Here is a 22,012-nt window from a genome sequence, read left to right as displayed (position 1 = left end):
GTGGTACAATCCATTTGGTCCCACCAATCACGGACTCAAAGATATGACATCTCGAACAAGGCTCCTGACCAATCTGCATTTTATGACACCAGTAAAAAATTATAAATTGCATTCGAAATCACATTTGAGAACTGATCAAACGGATTCATCATAAGCTCAAAACTAGAGTGTGACAAGTGTGTGACCTCTAGAATGCAATGCAAAAGAAATTTTCTCTGTGAATTAACTGGGTCAAAGTTATAACTTGTCAAACAGGGCTACCTGGAAATATGAACAATATGCAAATTTACAATAGAGGCAACTAACCAACTTTGAGACATTCAAAACCTAGTCAACACAAGTCGAAACGACTCGAAAATTGAAACGTAAGTTCACTGATATGCATACTAAACAATCCCAAAGCGGCGAGTCATGAAACACTTCTAGGTAAAAGATATTCAAAGGCAAACTGGGCCTCCAATCACTATTTGACACTTGGCCAAAATTGTGAAATATGACACTAGCTCAAAACGGGACTTCACTGAATCAATTGGGATGACAAAATAACAGTATGAAACAAATGCATATGCCAAATGAAGGGTGTTAAACAACTGAAACACCACCTGGGCCTTAAAATGACAGCCGGTTACATATGCACAAAAAGCATTTATAGGGCTCAAAGTGACTCAAAATTTGGAATGGTACTCAAAATGGGGAATGCAAATTTGAGTCCCATTAGGAGCTATCACATGGTGGTACCTCTATGGTCAACCATTTAAGAATCTACAACCTCTTGCAATTAAGGTCCTCTCACAAGTAAGTTTGTTTGTTTTTAGTTTACCACTCGTATTCTACAATTTAGAGCTTAACATTCCTTAAATTGCTTTTCATTTTTATGCTTAATTTCGTGAACACTATCTAGGTTGCAAGTTCTCATGTTGCTAAATGGAATTGGAGTACCTACTACTTTATCCAATCAATGAAGCATAACCAGTTGGGCTTAAAAAACGCTAAAGACTCGGTTTACATTCATACCAACTTGCATCTTTTGTCACATAAGGAGGATCACTACAAGGGGCAGCCAAGTTTTGGGACGTTGCCCCTAAGTGTGCAACTTGGATGTAATGGTTCAAGATAGTACTTCAATCATAGATAAGGATGAGGATGATGATGATGATAACATCACGACACATGGTGCATCTAGTGCAAGTGGAACCGTTTTGGGTTCAAATGATCTTGAACTCGCAGCAATTGGAGATGATGAGGATTTTATTGAGAATCCTTATGATTCTAAATCTGATTGGTGAATCTTGAATCTTGATTGATGAAAATTGAATCATGGATTAAATTTTGATTTGTATAATGATTTTCTAATTTGCATTGGAATCATAGAAATAGATTTATATCACTATATGGCTTATTAGTTATTTCAATTTGAATGTTTGTCAGCTACCATTGGCATTTAATATTTATCTTGATCAATGATGAAGTATCATACTACCAAATGATTTTATTTTGTATGCTTCTTGCATTTTTGTGCATATATATACAACCCCAAACAAACTTCCTGCACTGTGGATCCAATTCTTGCACCCGCATCCACACCTGAATCAGCAACTTAGCTTTTAATGATATTCTTTTGAGATGGTTGATGTCTCACTAGAGAACACACCTTACTTAAAAGAGCTTCAACTGTGTGAAATCTTTTTGTTCCTTCCATGCCAAAATGAAAAATCCGTGCAAGTGTTTGCATAGGGATGCTCACTTTACTTCTTATTGCTTCTTTTTGCTCTTGGCTCTCTATGTTTTCCTGCTAATGTTGCAGGAGGGCTCTTTTCTGTTCTAAGCAATCATGAATCAAACAATAGCTTTTCTATTCTGGATTTTCCCTATGGTACTCCAGTGTTTAACCATTGTTTATAAAAGGTTTTCTACGTTCACAATATCACAAGTATACATGTCATTAAGGGTGTTTTGTGCTTAATAAGTCTAAGCAATAGAACTGATGGCAAGCAGAGGATCTTTTATTTAAGAATTCAACTTCAAACTAGGTGCCAAAAGAGTGGATTCTCTCACAAACCTTTCCTAACAACAGTTTAATAATGCCGCAAGTGAATTCAGCGATTAATATGGTTGAGTTAGAATATGTTGCAGGAAAACTACAGCAAGCTGAGGACTTCGCCTGTAATGTCAGTTCTGGTTCAGATCCTGGTTCAGGTACATGGATCCAGCTAAAAAAATTGAAGTCGTTCTTGTTTCAGGTTTCTCAATACAAAATGCACATACACACACACAGCGGGCTGCTATGTCCATTCCTAGGGAACTAGTCTTGTCACATCCTGCCCCCTTGGTCCCCCAACATGGCAACCAAAAAGAAAGACCAAGGTAAGGTCTAGGCGATGCTGTGATGAGATGCAGAAACACCCCTGGCTTATCAAAAAAAAGATTTAATACATTTTATATAAATGTATATAATATAATATTACAGTAGACAATTTCAATAATATAATACAAAACTATCATAATAAAAGTATTATAATTTTCAATATATATATATATATATAACTATTCCAATTCGGATGGTAGGGATTAATAGAATTTGCTGGGGCATCCATTCTTCACATCAGTCCATTGTTAAACAGGTGCTTAAACAAAAAGACAATAAAATTTTAGGACTGGACATATGCAAAGCAACAAATTAGAATGTTGATTTTCAAATTATTTAAATACAATTCACAGAGGAGAAATGGCAGAATCCTAGCAATAGCAACAGAAATTATCACCAAATTAATGAAAAGTTTGCTTGAGTGTGTCTGGTGCAAACCCGCAGTACTTTTCCAGAACCCTAGGTTCTCAGTTTTAGTAAGTTGTTTTAGCACTTAACATTTTGAGTTGTTCCATTTTGAGTTCTTCCAGTTTATCCAAATTACAAAAACATTTAATCTCGGAGTAACAGCCCCTATAGAACCCCAGATTAACCAAGGAAAACCGGAAACACATTTTTGCCAAAATTCTAGCTGTTTCAGAAACAGAATCCGGTCTGGGAACGAGGGGATGGCAGGGGGCATTTCCTTGCCATTTCCAAAAATACAAACAATTTCAGCAACATTTCTGGTTCAGGGGAATAGCAGAAAAAATTCATTCCGGGGGGAGGGAGTGCATATGTTCCCCCTCTCTAATTTGCTATGTATTTTTTTTAAATCACCCATACTTCAAAAAAGCTCTTATTCTACTTGCATTAGCTTGCCAACTTGCTATGCAATATCTGTCTTCATGAATTTGGGGTAGCATCCGAAAATTCTTCCACAAAGTCTGAAATTTGTTCCCGTCTTTCATTGGATGTTGAGTGATGATGTCTTCAATATGCCATGGACAGTGCCTGCTTTCTCTTGTTTTTGTATTTAAGTAGCGCTTTATTGTATCAGTCACACAAATAGTCATTCAAACCAGTCTTTATATTACTTTCTATTGGAGAGGAGGTGGAGAAACAATAATGCTTGTAAAATATTAACTGAAAGGGTTCGCAATTACCGATTCATATTGATTTCATCATCGTGAAGCTATATTTACTATTTTTTAATCTCTAACAATGGCAGTGACACTGATTTTGATGAAGATTATGGGCAAAGGCATACTTTCTTTGTTTTACTTTCGACTCTTTTGAGACTTTCAACGTATATGATATGTGATTCCTTTTCATTTTGTTGAAACTTGCCACCTTTAGGCATTTTAATATTCATATAATTACACGCATGTTGACAGTGATCCCAGATACAATGAATTATATTTATGGATGTATGAAACTGAGAGCAATTTGAACTACCTATATTGTCTAATGTATATGAATTTATGAAATTGAACTCTCATTTCAACTCAATAGCAATGTATAATGTATATGATTAACGATTATAGATTTATCAATGCTATCATACAAATATATTTGAAATTTTTCCCTACATATTTTTAATTTTCATTATTTTTACGTACCCATCCTTTTTGTTGTGCCCTCCATCACTAAAAATGGCATTAAAGAAATTTAAACAGGGGACTTGTTTCGCCAAACCCTCATCCTGAAAATTTGGAGTAGCATAGGAATTAACATAATAAAGTAGAATATATTCCCAGTGTAACACCAGCGCAAGAGGATGTTGGAACGAGTTTCCGGGATGGGTAAAAAAGGGCCTTATTTGGGGATGGCAGGAGGACAGCAAGGGGATGGGTGTTGCTGAACATGAAAAGATGGTTATGAAATGATGTTTCAGTATAACATACCAAATCGAAATACTTGCACATAGCGAAATTGCATCATGAACCAAAACCATTGAACATTCAACATAGTAACATAGTACATACCCAATACTAACATTCATAAAACAAGATTCAAATAGAAAACCGAATTATCAGCAAATAGGATTTATATCAGTTCTATCAAATATCAATTATATCATAATGATAAAGATGATTACAATGAGTAGCATCATGCCTGATATGAATCATGATCAATACCGAAATGAGTAGAAAATCACGTCAAAATGGCAAAATGTAGTGATGGGAACCTCTAATCATCCCCCAAGCCAAAGTCCTCATCACTGGAACTACTGGACTCCTCACACTCAAGTTCCACAAAAGGAACACCAACCAAATCTACATTTGTTTCTGCTACAATCTCATCCTCATCAATATGAGACAGAACCTCTGACCCTATATCCCACCATGTTGCTAGGCTCTCTTTGTACACGTGTCTTGCAATCTACGATATGCAAGACATTGTGTACAACAACTAGCTTCACTGCCCTCTTAAAGCTAAGTTTGTTCATCTTACAGAGTGGATTTAGCACCCAATTAGAATTAACTTTGTTCCTGTATACAAAGTGGACGAAGCACCCAAGCACCAAGTACCCAAACACCCAAGTACCCAGGTACTGCTGATGTCCCCAAGCACCCAAGTGGTGCGGTGGCGCATGTAGCTGCGGTGCAGCAATGCTTGGGCAGCAGTGAGGATACTTACCCGTCCTGGTGACGTCCCCGCACCAGATACTCTTAGCTTTTGGGTCAGGTGCATGTCCCCAGATTTCACTGTAAATTCCTCAACTAGTGGAATCAACCACTTTGCTAGGAACAAGCTCATTGTGTGAAATGTACAGCTATCAATTGGAGATAATACAGAAGTTTGGCTGAAACTTGTGTCTAGACTTCGAAACTTGGAAGCATAAGACTGTAATAGCTGATTAACATTTGCATAACAATTTACATCCTTTATAAGAGTAATGTAGACTCATTTTTACTCTAATCATCTTGCTTAATTACATTACAATGTTCAACAATTGAAGGATGCCAACACAAGGAAAAGCTGATAGCCCTCTGGTAACTCTTCAAATAAACTGTAAAAATACACATTAGCAGAAATTGATATTCTGTCTAAAATTTTATACTATATGGTAAAACAGTATACTTGAGCACAGCTCTTCACACGGAAGAAATTATTTCAGCACCATAACACATAAAGAATGTATCAAACACACGTTTTGTAAAATGACTCCAAATGCCCTTCTCATTTCTGAAAGCTCTAAGTTTGATCAACTTCAACACAAAAAAAAAAAAAAAATGCCCAGATATTTCCACAAAACTATATAACTGAGAACCTCTTGAGTTGCAGGCAGAGATTGAAATACAAAAAAAAAAAAAAAATTAAACCAAACCAAATATAACTTTGAAGAAGTCCTCTCACAAACACAAAGTTGCTTAATTCACATTTTTTTGACAAAAACAGACATTTTATAGATTGGTACAAGTGAAAGAACCTTTCGATCATGCTCCTCTGCAAAATATTCTCTATTGACATCACTCTTTGGAATGGCATCATTAGTGTTAACAGCCAGAGCCGTATCCCGAACCTGGACAGGCAATCCATACTCAAGATCAAGCAGACACACCTGACAGACATTTTTCAGCTTGCTGCATGTCTGGCAAACCTCTGTTTTCTTGTACCTTGCATCACGGCCTGGCCTCCATCTGAAAACACTAAAAGGTCTGGTGCAAATTTTACACTCTTTATCAAAATTTGCCTTTGTCTGCAGTCATCATAAAAAATGTTTAAGTTTAATGTTTCCTTTGCAAGAATTGCTCAAATGTAAACAAAAACTGCAACCTCAAGTGAAGACTGAACAAAAAATCACAAGAACTAATGCATTTTCATTATGAAATCAACATAAGTAAAAGACATTCAAACTTTTAGCATAAAGTGATGTTTAATAAATAAGAGGTACCATACATCTGATTTCATATACCAAAGAAGAAAACTATGTAATAGTTATTTATTTGTCTCCTATATGCCGCAATTAAAGTTGAATGTGCAAGGAGGTATTACTCTCAATAATATGTTTGTAGATGCTGCAGAAGGGGTGAGCTCCAAACTCTGCCAAAATAACACTACAGGTAGAGGAACAGTGACATCTGATGATACGCTTGAGGAAAAGCATTTGAACCTGCTCAACCAAGAACCAATCACAGTCCAAGAGGGACAGGCCCCAAACCACTAAACCATATAAAACTGTGGGCCTAATCAAAGAATCTAGAAGAGGCAATTTGGAGGAAGTGTCCTGAAAATGTATTTGAAGTACTGTCTCTCTAACATGGCAAGGAAACCCTGCCCTTTATTAATCCTAGGCTGAACAACGGGTCTCAAGCTGATACGAGGGCCAAAGAACTTCACCCCGAGGTAAGTGTACGAAGAAACAATCTCTATCTCTTGGTCATGTAAACAAAAATGGAGATGTGAAGTCTTCAAACAATTGAAGACCATAACCTGAGTCTTACTCAGGTTCACAACTAGCTGATGTTGGTCGCTAAAAGAGGCAAACCTATCAAGAAGCCTTTGAAGCCCTTCAAGGGAAGATGCTAGTAGAATCAAATCTATGGCAAAGAGGAGAATAGAGATCATGACCTAGTGTAAGTAACTACCATCACTGAGGAACAAGGAATCCTAGAAGTAAGCCTCAAGCTCATCATTATAGATGACAAACAAAGTGGGGGAGAGAGGGCAGCCCTGTTTCACACCAATGGTACTCTGGATTTGGTCCAAAGAGCACTCTGGAAACCTGAATCTGCACACAACAGTCTCGTAGAGCCTCATGATCATCCTAAATATAGTCTCTAGAACACCAATAATGTTGTGTCCCTGAAAAAGTACCACCCAGGGGGCAGAATCAAACGCCTTGCGAAAGTCCACAAAACAGCAATATACTTTCGTTGAACAGTGACAAGCCTCCTCAATTATAGTCTACAACGTCAAGATATGGTCCATGGTCTAAAAGTTGGCTCAAAAACTTGTCTGACCTCTCACCCTACAATGGCCATTGTCAAGTACACTGGTAAGAATGGCATTAAGCACAGTGAAGTAGAGTTTGGCAAAGATATGCCCGATCATGATGGTCCTATAGTTACCGAGGTCCAAAACCAACCTAGATTTATGAATTGGATAAATCGCTTGTCTCAACCAAGAGTCCAAAAATTTGGTTCACACAACTCTATTAAAGAGCACAGGAAGGTAGGAGCCCATAACTAGGATACCAAGCTTGAGGAGCTCCGCCTAGAATCCTTCCTCATCAGCTGCCCTGCTACATCTCAACGATCTGACGACCTCATAAATGTTGGGAGTAAATAAGTGGCAGTGGAGAGGGGGGTGGGGTGAAAGGAGCGTTGGTCAGGAATGTCGTAGAAAGGGGAGGCATATAAGGCAAGAGAATTAAGGTCAAGGGTGGAAGACTAAGGTGATAGAGGAACAAGGCATGCCAGAACAACTTTCACCAATAAACCAACGTATCATGGAGGGATCTGCATGGGGAAGCAATATATAGCCGCTTCTTACGACGAAGAAAGCAGTGACACAAAAGCCGCAACTGGGAGTAGGAGGGTGAGTGAGCAATGAAAGTAGAACGCAAAGAGCAGTGGCAGGCCTTGTAGTCATTGTCAAACCATTGGTTCATAGGACAGGTCTTCTTACACATCGGGCTAAGAGGGTAAGGAGAGGTGCAGTGGGAGATGATAGCTCCTTATATATATTTACAAAGACGATGTTTCTATAAGAAACAATTGTGAATTAAAGACAAAAACAAAAACTACTTAATAAAATAATGACTAACTAAGATGACCATTAAAGAAACATTACAATATTTTAATAGCCTCCTTTGAAGGTCATCATCTATCTACCCTGCAATAGACTGTACATTTCTTGTGGTTATAAATTCTTCAAAACATCCTATTGTTGTTGAGACCCTCCCCAGATCTACAGAATACCAAAACCAAAAATAGTCAAAATTTGTCCAAAACAATAAAGAAGGCTACCTCCTTCAGAATGCTTTGCAACAAGAGACAAGAGCATACCACTGCATTGAGATGAGTTTTCCACTAACCCTCCTAGAATTTGCATAACTTCTAACCAAAATTCATCACAAAACGTCTAACCTGATATTGGATAAAAGAACTTCCCTTCTTTGTAGACAGAGACGCACTAAGAACAATTGCCATGATCTTGGGGAGAAATCGGAAAACCCTGCAAACTATTGTAGATGAGCAGAATGCCCCAAAATAGAATGCAAGAAATCATGATTTGAAGTTAACAAAGCATCGTTTTCCAGAAGAAATGAATTTTTTTTAAAAAAACAAGAACCCCTAACATAAAATCCCACATGAACTTCGCAAATTACAAAAATCATAAACGATTTTTGAGATGAAAAATGGATCATAACCATAGAAACCTGGATCAAAGAATACAAAGCAAATGATCTTTTAAAATAAAACTATTAAAGCCCATCAAAAAAAATTGAAGGGAAAAACTTATGAAAACCAGTCAAAAAAAACCTTCATGTGACAAAACACAAGACTTTGTGGGCTAAAACAATGTATGCAATAATGCAAGCAACATGCAAGAAGATGCAAGAGCATACAACTCAAAATGTGCATACAAGCAACATGTAAGGACATGTGACTCACATGCAAGTACATACAACCCTCGACCAAGCTTGTTATTTTTAGCAAAAGTCTTCAAAGACAAACCATAAAATGTCTCCACCGATTTTTGTTTTAAAAATTTCAAAACCAAATTTTTGGGGAACAAAAATCAGTTCAAGAGACCCTCAAATTTTTCTTTGAAAAATTGCCAAATTTTATGAAATTTCATCGACCCTCTCTGATACCATGTTATGGAAAATCAATTTTGTTATTTTGTTTTATTAAACAAAGGAGATGAAACCTCCTTATATATATTTACAAAAACAATCGTGAACTAAAGACAAAAATAGGTAGTACTTAATAAAACTAAAGACTTACTAAGATGACCATTAAAGAAACATTACAATATTCTAATAGTATTAAGTAATCAGTAGCCATAAGGCTCCTAATAGTAATGACAGTCATCAGCATGAAAGAAGTGATAAAGAATGCCATAGAAGATGAAAAGAACATTGACACTAATGCTGTTAGAATAATTGCAACAGCACAGGGTCACCCTAGAGGATAAGTACCTGTGCATGGTTTGAATAGAGCCATACATCTGCTGGCATCTGTGGCATGGAATGAAACATCATTAAGGAAAGAAAAAGACATTGACTGAAAATGCCAAGTAAACAAGCCAAAAGAGCAACAAGTGCTGAAATGAGCAGCAAGAGAGGTCATGACAGTCATAGAACAAAGATATACTTGAAAATGGTGATTGTTGATGCTGGAGTAGCTCTGTGAACGTAAGGGTCTGTTGCAGAAGTTTCATGAAAGTCAAGGTGCTAAAAGTTGACTATCATGAAATCAAAATACAAAAATCAGTGGTAATGAAGGTAGTCTATAATGAAAGTGTTATTCATTCAGAGGAAGGCAGTGAAATGTTTTGTCAACATGAGGAGCTTCTTTCAAGATGATTTTACATTGTCACAATTTATAGAAGAGATATCCATGAGGGGAATAAAGGTGTTGTGACAGATATGCAAAAAGATAGCAGCCAAGATCACGACTGGTCCAAATCAGGGACAGTCAGCAATATAGAGCTCTGTGATATGTACGCCATGGCAGTGATAGGGAATGTGAAGTTCAAAAACAACAAATGTAATCAAAAGGGAGGTCAACGGGATGTGCAAGAAGACAAGTGACCAGGGACAAGAGAAGCCAAGTAAAATACAGTTGTTACTGTTATACAATCAGAGAAAGAGAGCAGTCAGCACAACATCAACATAAGGATCAGAAATAAAGCATCTTCCCAATGCTTCCTTGTAGAAATGGACATGGTATTCATCCAATCGAGATTATTTCATTGATGTTTCACCAAGTGTTTCCATGGTGCTCAAAAGCATATTGTCACTGGTCTGAAGCAAGGATCCAGTTTTAATCATTGTCATGAAGATCAAGGAGATGGCATTGTTGAAGGAGAATGAATACAAGAAGCAACTGACCAAACACTACCATGTAGTAAGAGACAGAGAGCATTAAGAATTGATTGAGATGAAGGTTATTGCTATTGATTGACATTATAAAAGACATTGTTGTTACAGTAGTGCAATGATAACACTACTGGGACAGTAACAAGGGCAGTCATTCCTTAATCAAAAGGACAGTAATTTGGCATGATTCCAGTAGAGACGAGGTTGACGTAGGGCAGCATTATCATTCTTGTTTTTGAAAAGATGAATGTACTAAGGGTAGTCATTATGAATACAACATAACAGTCATGTATGGAGACCAATTAGTATGCCAGCCAAGGGACCAATTTAGCATTGAGAAAGTGGATAAACTGTCACAAAAGAAAAGTTTGGTTTCTGTTATAGATTAAAGATTATGAGCATGGTGATTTTTCACAAAATGATAATTATTCGAGACAAGAATAGTGCTTTAAAATGATGGAACATTAATCAGTGATCCTAAAAGAAAGGCATTGCTATTGAAATTAAGAACAGTGGACTGCGATATGCATGACAAAGCAGAGGTATCTGTCAGAGCAGTCATGGAGGACACCATTATCAGGACATGAATTACTAGAGGTCTATTATGTAATGGAAGAAGATGCAACATGGAGACAGAGGTCTCAAATCTTGCCATGAGATCAAAGGGAATTGTCATGATGTGACCGACCTATGAGGTCCTTATAATAGTATTCAAGACTGGGGTAGTGAGCATGGAAAGGTTGTCAAAGGGATGTATGAATAACAATGATGAACAAATGAAACCACACTATTATGATAGTCTACAGTATGAATGAACTTTGATCCAAATCAAGGATGTAGCAGCATATAAAGGACAGCGGTCAGTGAAGCATCAAGACAGTGATTTTAAGTGGTAGAAATGAATGACCAGAAAAGATGTTAGCACTGTTCTTAATAACCATATGCAGAGTCTTAGAGTGGTTCATTGGTAAGACTATCAAAGGTCAAAACACTATAAGGGAGCAGTCAACAAGAAGTCATGGAGGACTGCTAGAGCACCATACAAATGGAAAGCTCCATGCAAGTGAGGAGCGATGGAGGTGAATGGAACAGAGATTCAAAGCTATGAGCAGCATTTAAGAGCCCCATCATTTTCTTCAATCAGGGTCACAGTAAGGCACGACTTTTCTTGAGCACGAGATGGGTCAAGTGAAGAGCATGCCAAAACACTTATTTGTGAATGCCAGAGGAGCAGCGATTTGGGAGGCAGCACAAAAAACAATGTTTATGACAGTCATCTCAAAACGAGCATCACCTACAGGCCAAATAGTCAGAGACAGAGAAGATCATCAAATGACAGTCATCTCAACGCATGCATGACCTACAGGCCAAACAGTCATAAAGGTGGAAACGATCATCAAAAGATGATGACAGTGACCATCAAATCAGACTGGTGCATGAAATCAGTAAGGAGTTGGCATTATGCTTTCAATACCATGAAACAATATAGAAAAATTAGTGACAGACTTTTGTAATATGATGCATCGATGCACAACAACGGCAAGCACTATGATTGAGTCTCAGTGAAGGAGATCATTCAATAGATAGATAACAGCTTACTGAGGTTCTCTATGAGCTTTGACAGTGTAAAAGAGAAATATCAAATGACATCCCTCTAAAAGAGGATTTGTGATAGTGGAAGGTCATGTTCAGGGTGTTAGCCCCAATTGATGTTGTAATTAATGATGCTATGAATGTATGTAAAAGAGTCATATCAGTTGTTATGTTGTCATTGATATTTAAGTCTTAGTTGGCTAGACATTATGCTAACTCGGGAAAGTACCATATCATTAGATTGATGAAGAGGATTTGAAGAAAGTATGATGAAGTTAGAGTTGATATGTAAGATATTCAATGGGTACTTGAATGAGCTAGACAATAATTATGTAATATTGTTTTGATTGTTTTACAATTATGTAATATTACAATGCATTGAAGGTCACAAGCTTAACCGAATCACAAGGTTAATGAATGGAGACTGTATTCACCGAGTGACTACAGCATTGCCCAAGCGATTGCTAAGGAGAAGGAAGAACGCAGTGTTGCCCGCGCAACTTTGTATTAACTGAGTTCGCAACTTTGTATTAACTGAGTTATATGTTGCCTGAGCAAATGTTATGTTTATCAAGTGACAGCCAGATGAACAAGTTTGGGAAATTGGAATCAGAGGCCGACTTTTGACAAAATTATGGAAAGTTCAAGAAGGTCTAATACGAGAGTCAATGTTTGTTACAAGATCTACGGCTAAGAAAAATCAACAAGGATCTGATGAAGGAAACTGAAGAAGGATAAGGATGGACACAAAGTTCTATGTAACGTTATATTTTCTATGTGTCTAAACTCATTGTATGAAGGAATCCAGTTGTAAACCTAAGATTGACGATTCTAATTAAGTGGCAAAAGATGGAATGATCTGGAAGCATTGAGAAATCTATTTAAGGAGATGTTGGAGACAATTTTAGGTTGCTGATCTGATTAAGCAGATTCAAGAATTAAGCAGAGCTGATGATGTTGGATGATTGCTAAGTAAGAGTTGGAGAACTGATTGAAGGTTGATGTAATCAGAGAAGTTGTTGAAGGTAAAGAGCTAGGTGTTGAGCCAAGTAAACCTAGCAAAACAAAAGAGAATAAGAAAAGTTTTTGAAAGACAGAATCAGCCGAGCGTATAAAAGACAGAGAAAGAACAAGAACAGAGATCTGAACAAGCAAAGGTAGTTTCTATTTTTAACAGATCACTTTATATTGTTATTGTTTAACCATTGTAGCAGAAAATCTCGGAAGTAATGAGTGGACCTAACCAATCTATGAAATCCTCTATGGTAACATCGATAAGTGGTGTTTGTAAGTCCTTTAAATCAGGCCATTCTTTTTAGTCCTAGACAAAGAGTGATAAGGTCTAGATGATCTTTTGGTGAAATCCTCTAACAAGGTCACTTTAACAAAGTGTATGTAACCTGTAACAAGGTTGTCTCCTAGTAGAGAGCATTTTAGAAGAGTGAAATTTTTGGGTTGCTAGTCCAAAGTGTTTTTCCCTTATTAAGGTTTCCACGTTAAATACTGGTGTCAAAATTGTGTGTGTTATTTGTGTTGCAAGTTGATTCACATGTTTTAACAGTTTACTGCAACTCAATAATAACTAAGTTATCACTAGGTAATCACTAGATATATACTGAAAGTCGGTAATGCAAGAAACAGTTTATTAAAAGTGTGGATTAAAGTGTTGAAAAAGATGTTTAAAGATTCTACCGAGTGATTAAATGTATTAAGGATATTGTTGCTGATGTTTATGCTGCTTTGATGGCATTGATAAGTTTGAAGGGACTATGAGATAACTGGACATAACTAATTATCTAACACGGGGAATGTGGCAGACTTACAAGTGGCGGTGCCATTGAGAGTGCATTGTATATGACTAAATACAAACATGAGCAAGAGTTATTTTATAGTACTTACAAGTTAGGTTTGTTATAGAATGAAGCTGAAATCTTCCAAGGGCAAGTTTAGGGTGCAAACATCAAGACTCAAAGGCAAAAAGCATGCGATGACAGTCCCAGTAAATGACAGAGATTGTGACACCTCCAGATAATCCCGTGAAGAACAGAGTACAACCCATAAAAGAATGATTCAATTACAGATCAAGGCCATTATACAATTAAATGAAGATATTTCACAAGCCAAGTTGACATGTGACAGTCAAGAATATGATATATGAAGGTATCATGAGAAGCAGCCTTGAAGGAAACATTGACCTAATGAGGGTGTCAGACATGGTCTTATATCTTTGTTTGGGCTTTTCGAAAGATTATGACAGAGTGCAAACAATATACCAAACCCAATAAACAGCAATGTCAGCGGCAGAGCAATGGCCATCCCAATGAATAGTTTGATTGTCCATTTGGGGTCATATTGTCATGAGTTGTAGTCACTGTTACAAATATTATAAGTGTTTGTCAACATGAGGAGCTTTGTTATCACTGTGCAGAGATACTTACTGATAATAGCATTATAGAGTATCGTCCTATAAGCCTAAGGGGAATCTTTTTTATTTCCATGATTCAAAAGTCAATGGAACCTAATTTTATGGTTGTTAAAGTTTAGTATAAAGGTATTCAGATTTTGGGAATGCATAAACTGGTGGATTTGAAATTCAAAATTTAAAATGTGGTAGGGAGTTATTTCATCAGAATCAAGTCCTAATTTTCAGGAAGCATAGACTCAGAGGTCAAAGTTTCTGGCTTGGGTAAGAAGTTTCCAATTTCCTGCTGCACATACAAGGAAAAATCAAGGGAAATGACTGATTCGGCAAATGGAGCCAACCATGGACCTGATTTGAGGCATGCTTTTCCTTAAAAGGATGTCAGAGTCCTTGTAATTTTCCAGTTCTTTCTTCTTTTTTCATGCATGCAACATAGAAAGGTTGCCTTTAACTCATTTTGAGTTGATGTAAAATCTCTTTTCGGATTCAATAAGACAGCAAGCTTTTCCTTCTTTATGTTCTTGTTCATTATGGGCTATGAATGTTTTATGAGTGTAAGAATTTGCCTTAGGGCAAGATTCACCCAAGATCGTATAACTTGAAGACAAGCACAACTGTAGACCAAAGAAGGATATGATCAATAAATTAGAGTATGTCCTCATACATTGCTATGTATTGTATGTACAAACACACTAGGAGTGTCTGTATATAAAGGCCTCTCAGGAAGCACCTAGAATGTCTCTAGAAAAAACCAGGAGATAAGATAAGCATGACAACTAAGCACACATCTTATCCATCATTCTAGAGGATAGGATAAGAATGATGAGGTGTATCTCAAGTGGAGATGTTGTAGACACCATGCACATAAAAGAGGGGCGGACTCCTGTGTTGTCAACATGACAACTCACAAGAGTACGCATACTCCTAAGTGACTAATAAATAAATAATAAAAATATGCATTAACCTAAGTAAACTTAAGTAAGTGTAAATAGTAAATACTTATTTACACCAACACCCCCCTTAAGTGTAACTTAGGGGAATGCACTTCAGCTTACGTAAACTATGATGAAATGCGTAATGGGTCCCGGCTACTAGGCCATGCTAGGTACCCATTTACATAATGATATGCCATCTCTCGTAAAGCGGACAAAGAGGGAAAACCTCATGGGAAAAACCCTCCCCCAAAATGAGAGATGAAAGATGTATGGATGGATGGAGTAATCAAGACTCCCCCATTACAACATACATCAAGTATATACAAGAGAGAATTAGGAGAAGGACAAAACCCCATAAGAGGTAAAAGTCCCCCCCAAAAAGGAGGAGACGAGGTAGTCCCCCCCAAAGGTAGTGTGCCGATCAATGAGAAATGCTCCAATGTAGAAGTTGATCCATGACCATTGGATGATGCTCCTCCCCTTTGGAAGAAACAAATGCAAGGGTACAAAGGAGATGTGTCCCCTGTATGGAGAAAGAATCTCAATGATGTACAGTGTCTCTGAAACCTGTTCAAGTGTCCCTGTGTCAATGCCAATGGCGGCTCCCTCCAACAGTGCTGAGAAGAAGTGCAGATTGAACAAGGAGTGATATAGAACCTGTTTCAAGGAACCAACAATCTTCTCAAATGACAAAGAGACCTCCGACAATTGTTGTACATGAGGATCCACAATCACGCCAACCTGTAAAGATTGATCATATAGAGAATGGACATGAGGGTTAGAGTGGGCCCTCGCAACAACTGTAGAAGGATCGTCCTTAGCAAAAAGAAGCAGTAGATCATCAAAGAAGTCCTCCAAATCTGTTGTGTGTAACTCTACGAACAAACATGAAATGTCAATCAATAAGTCATCACCTAAGGCTAGAACTAGAAGACAAAGTGTACCCTGTTGTGCTGAAGTACATGAATCTATCACTGCGGCAAGGGATGAAGTATTCGCCTCAAAGAGAAGACGAATATCATCAATAGTGTCTCCCACATCTTCAATGTGAAACTCCACGAACAAGCCTCTAATGGCGAGAAGGAAGTTGTCGCATGAAGGTAAAGTAGGAAGACATGAAGGTTCCTACTGCACTAAATCTTAAGCATCTATGGCTGGAATTGGATAAATAGAATCAATAGGAGTATTAGGAGGTGTGATTGCATCTGGAGTTGAAGGTACCATGACTGGAGTGATTGGAAGAAGAATGTCCTCTAGAAATGGAGGAACACATGGATCTCCATATGCTTCCCAAAGAGTCATCCAAAGATCATGAGGAAAACTTGTCATTCTTGCCATTCTAAGAGGAGCAAAAGATTCCTTACCCATACTGTGATACAGCAAGCGACGAAGTTGCAAAAGATATGTCCAATTAAAATGTGGTGGCAATGAATAATGATAAGGAAGCAATTCTTGATGATCTCTTAGATGATCAAGTATCAAAGCACTCCATCGGTGATAGTTCCTTGTTGTCAACTGTGGTCTAACACCAAACTAACATGTGTGACAAGACTCCATGAGATCAATCAATGAACCCTCCAAAATGCAAAAGAGAATCAAAGAAACCCCCCTAATGTATGATTTAGGCACTTGATAGCCACTTGCCAATTTAGGGTCTATTTCTGACAGCAATATTTCTGTCTACAGAACCTATAATTTGATTGCAAATCTGGAAAGTAGACAAAAAAATATGCATTTTCAAAAAAAACGAAACCTGATTATGTGTCCAGATGAGCCCGTACTAAGCATTTGAAGTGGCAAAAATCAAGTTTTGCGAGTGCAAAAAAAATCAGGATCAGAGATCTCAAACCACCTGCACCAATGTGTAGATTACGAAATTCTACCCTAAAACAAAAAAAAATTGCTTGAAAAAACGAGTCCGTATGAGAGAGATATATCGCTGTTTGAAAATCACCGTTGTAATTATTTTTCTTGAATCACCGTCGCACCTCCAAAACTCATATGACTCTAGATTTCACTTCGGATGTCCGATTTTGGTGAAACAAAAGTCGATTTAGGGGTTTATTGACCTTTTAAATGTGATGCAAATATCTGATTTGCACCAGCAAGCATAAATCTTCACCTGCAAAAAATCTCTCCTATGGCCTGATGGCCAATAAAAATTCGGAAAATAATACAGATCCAAAAAAAATAGCAGAGATGCAGATGAAAAAAATGCAGGTCTAAAAATTAAATGTACAAATCTGAAATGATCATACTGAAATTGCAAATCAGGCCTTCGAGTATCGGTTTGCAAAAAAATTTTGCCTCACGATCGATTATGGCCTAGGGTAGGCAACTTTATAGCCGATTTTCACTGAATCAGCGTTCCGGACGCAATGGCGAGATCAGATCTGGCACTAGACACTCCCAATAATAGCGCTACTCTGGATTCAAGCCGAGGTGTTAAAGCAGCAAGATGATCTCGAACGGCTATGTGAAGAGAGATTCTCCAAGAGCTCTGATGCCATGTAAGAATTTGCCTTAGGGCAAGATTCACCCAAGATCGTAGAACTCGAACACAAGCACAACTGTAGACCAAAAAAGGATATGATCAATATATCAGAATATGTCCTCATACATTGCTCTGTATTGTATGTACAAACACACTAGGAGTGTCTGTATATAATGGCCTCTCAGGAAGCACCTGGAATGTCTTTAGAAAGAGCCAGGAGATAAGATAAGCATGACAACTAAGCACACGTCTTATCCATCATTCTAGATGATAGGATAAGAATGATGAGGTGTATCTCAAGTGGAGATGTTGTAGACACCATGTGCTTAATTAGTGTGTTAACTCCTGTGTTGTAGACACCATGTACATAAAAGAGGTGCAGGCTCCTATGTTGTCAACATGACAACTCACAAGAGTATGTATACTCCTAGGTGACTAATAAATAAATAATAAAAATATGCATTAACCTAAGTAAACTTAAGTAAGCGTAAATAGTAAATACTTATTTACACCAACAATGAGGAAGTTATAGTGATTATGTTTCCAATCCTTCCCTTTTCATCATTTTTAAGCAATAATGAGAAAAAGAATAAATTTCTAGTACCGGTCATACATTGAGTTTTTCAATTAGTTTGTAGTTGTGAAAACGTAGTTTTCCTTCATACAAGCAGCAATACCTTTGTATGAAATGCTTATGTGCTATTTGTACCAAATGGGTTGTGAAGAGTATAAATATTTTAAGTCAGATTGTGAGTAGATTATCAAACTTGAATGTTCCATGAATCACCTCCTAAGCTAGTAGTTTTTCTCATTCCATGCGATTTCTATTCTTTTTCTTATCAAGAGTCAATTTAAGACTTTGTTAAAGGGAACCAGCCCTGCAATCTGAAGGCCTACTTCCAATATAGGTCACCCACTCAACCTGAAAGGAGTCCCATGTTACACGAGTTTGCTGACTCTTACTTGGCATTTGAAGCGCAAATCTAACTGATAACACAAACATAATGCAATAGAAGTGACTGCAAGCTATGTCAAAAATTCTCATAATTTGCACCCCTCTAGAATCCATTAAATGTCCTAAATTTCATCGACAAGTATACAAGGCGTGTCTTACACAAATAAGTCAAAGATGCTAATGGAAAACTTGGATATTTTAGATTAGACTATTTCCCGCTTAGGGTTTAAAGCACTAAGTTCGTTATTTGAAATTCGCATAGAAATAGGCAGGTCGGAATTCCTATGTGAATGCGGATGGAAGGAGGTGCCAAAAAGGACCAGAAACTAGCGAACTGGATAGTATAGTTTGAGAAAACCGATGAAAAAATAGAAACGAAAAACTGAACATACCATTCTGACATAAGGGTTATCACCGAGGCAGGACTCGCATATGATGGGAAAATCAGATCGCTCCCAGCCATCTGCCTCCGTGTCCCGCAGCAGCCTGTGAGCCATGTGTCCCTCTTTAAATCTGTCACAAATACACTAACCAATATTCGCTATGGCGATTACTAATTTTAACGCAAGATTTGTCCAAATGAAAGAGAATTCGGAAGCACAGACTGCAAGTGTGCAAAAAGGAGGCGAGCGAGCAGAAATACTTCTGATTTTTAAAAATCTAAACTTGGAAGAACAGGGAAACCAAGGACGACGATTGGAAACATGCCCTCCATTGATCGCTCTTCGCCGTCCGTGTACGGTGACCAACTTCTTTTACCCTCTTCCAACGCTCTTCAGCTTTGTTCTGACAGAAAATCGTCCACATCACCAGCAAATTACTGTCTAGTCAAGAGCAAAACAATGCTTGCAGAATGAAATCAATGATTGCACAAGAAAATATCTGTAAGACTGAATATACGCTGATGAAAACGATGAAAATTCTTGTTACCAGTAATCCTATATTAATGTGGGATATGAAATGTTATTTTGTTCTTCTTCTGCTCTCATCTGATGTATATCTCTTTTTCTATCTTATACTAGGAATGGTATCTTCTTGTGCAATAGGTATGCCGAAAATATATTGGAGAGAAATTATGAATATATATATATATATATAAAGCAGAGGGCTAGGAAATGGAAATCCAATTGTGAATAACTCTATGCCTCTCCCTTTCCAACTATTTCTATTCCCTCTCCCTTTCTTTAACTATTTAGATCTCTCTAGTATTACTCTTGTGAATCTCTGTCCCTTTCTCTAGTCCTTCTATAGTTCTATCCTTCTCTCTATAGCTATTTACCTATCTATCTCTCTATCCCTCTATCTCTAGCTCATCTCTCTATCTTGCTCTATCTCTTTTTATCTGTCTCCATCTCTTATATCTCTATCTATTTATGTCATCATAGAATATAAATATTATTGTCACGCTTCTCTAACAAGTTATCCTATCATCTCTCTCATCTCCATATCTAGACAAATCTCCCTCCCTTAATTCATCCATCACACCCTTTTAATACCTTCGAGTGTATGCATCTCTATTTTTCTTCCTCATCTCTCCCTTGATCTCTATCTCTATCGTATTTTATTTATATCCTTATATATCTCCCCCTCACTACCTCTCTCTCTCTATATCTCTTTATACCTCTTATCTTTTTCTATATATCATGCATTCTCTCCTCTTCATACATTTATATATTTCAACCCCATTATCTCCCTTTGGCATCCCCATTAATGTCAAGTATAAAATATCAAACAATTGTATATTTAAATTACAAAATATATTATTTCAAATCATTTAAATTTATGAGTTAAATTTTTCTAGATACATTTTCCATCCATAATATCTTTTAATTATCATTTGGAGTAGTGTTCTAAAGACATTTTTGTTCTTAGTATTTACATCCATTATAATATAAGTAGTAAGTAAACATTTAAATTGAAAAGTTAGTTTTCATTAAATTATTATCGACATAAGAATTAACTGGACCTATTTAGTTGAATAAATTTTTGTTTAAGAATTTCAATTAATTTTGTAACTTTAATAATATTCTCACATTATTATTATTTAAAATTTAAACACTTTTATTAGTGAAAAGTGACCTAATCTAAAATGCTTTGGTTTAAACAAGTGCCAAGTAGTAGCTTGTATTTGTTGTAAGTTGAAATAATTTAAAATTTATAAAAATATTAAATAAATTTATTAAAAAATAGCAACAGAATCTCTCGCAAGCAGCCACTATACAATATATAATGTCTTTGTATCTACCCTTCATTTTTTATATATTTTTAGACAAGATAATATTAATATATTTTTCTTAAAATAAAATATGTTTTTCTATAACAATTATACTATAAGATTGGGTAAATATTTTCAATGAGAATAATGTTAAAATAATAAAAATTAGAAATGAAATTAATATAATAATCGATATTAATTGGTTGATAATCTAAAATGATTATTATATATAACAAACTAGATATCAGCATAATCCTTATACCCTTCAAAGGTGCAAGTGCTAGTCTATGTTGAGGCATTTCTATATTATGTTTTAGTAGAATAATATTCTCTTTCATCTCTACTTTTGTTGGTGACAACAACATTTAATAGTTCTTCACAAATTTAGTCTTGCCTTCTCTCTCTTCCTATCTCATTCTCTCTTGGAGCACTCTCTCTCTCTCTCTCTCTCTCTCTCTCTCTCTCTCTCTCTCTCTCTCTCTCTCTCTCTCTCCTATCTAAGCATCTCTCTCTTCCTATCTCATACTCTCTTTCTCTCCATCATTTCCCTAAGAAAGCTTCCTACCCCTTTCAATGCATCTTATCCCCTACTCTCTTCAACAGTCACTCTCTCCTTCTCTCTATCAATCACTCTCTTTCTCTCCATCAATCACTCTCTCTCTTGCCACCCCTTTTTTGCATCATATCCCCTACACCCCCCCCGCCCTCTCCATATTATCCCCCACTCTCTCTTTCCATCTTATCCTCTCCCCCTCTTCCTATCCTTGATTCTCTTTCTCTCCATCATATCCCTTCTTTCTCCATACACCCTTCTCTCTCTATCCTATCCCCTATCTCTCCTTTATTACACCTCTATATTATATTTTAATAAAGTCAAACTCTTTAAAATCTATAGTTGTACTTATGAACTCGTCACACTCTAAATGCATAAATAGTGAATGGACATTTTGTTATTTCTTCTTTGTGTAGAATCAAGGAAATTATGGGCTCTTTTC

At 36.8% G+C, this 22,012-nt stretch overlaps 1 protein-coding gene across 6 annotated transcripts in view; it reads right to left on the bottom strand.

Annotated features, from left to right (window-relative positions):
* The window catches only part of LOC149578329 (zinc finger CCCH domain-containing protein 40-like), a 91,321-nt gene extending 71,532 nt beyond the window's left edge, over window positions 1–19,789 (bottom strand). Inside the window, exons 1-4 of one of the 6 annotated variants that reach the window (XM_089828283.1) lie at window positions 19,733–19,789; window positions 19,446–19,622; window positions 19,195–19,315; window positions 5,781–6,050 (exon numbers count right to left, since the gene is read on the bottom strand). In XM_089828283.1, the coding sequence (XP_089684409.1) occupies window positions 5,781–6,050; window positions 19,195–19,299 (375 nt within the window). In that variant the 5' untranslated portion in view covers window positions 19,300–19,315; window positions 19,446–19,622; window positions 19,733–19,789. Of the gene's footprint in view, window positions 1–5,780; window positions 6,051–19,194; window positions 19,627–19,732 lie in introns of all 6 variants that reach the window. The other 5 variants (XM_089828289.1, XM_089828280.1, XM_089828282.1 and 2 more) reach the window with 5 other exon arrangements.
* Between the last annotated feature and the right edge of the window lie 2,223 nt (window positions 19,790–22,012).

The sequence above is a fragment of the Cupressus sempervirens genome, chromosome 1, assembly GCF_028749045.1.
Source record: "Cupressus sempervirens isolate cs-2001-9-10 chromosome 1, ASM2874904v1, whole genome shotgun sequence".
Taxonomy (NCBI): domain Eukaryota; kingdom Viridiplantae; phylum Streptophyta; class Pinopsida; order Cupressales; family Cupressaceae; genus Cupressus; species Cupressus sempervirens.
The sequence above is the reverse complement of the archived record's forward strand: the minus strand, read 5'-3'. Positions and strand labels throughout refer to the sequence as shown.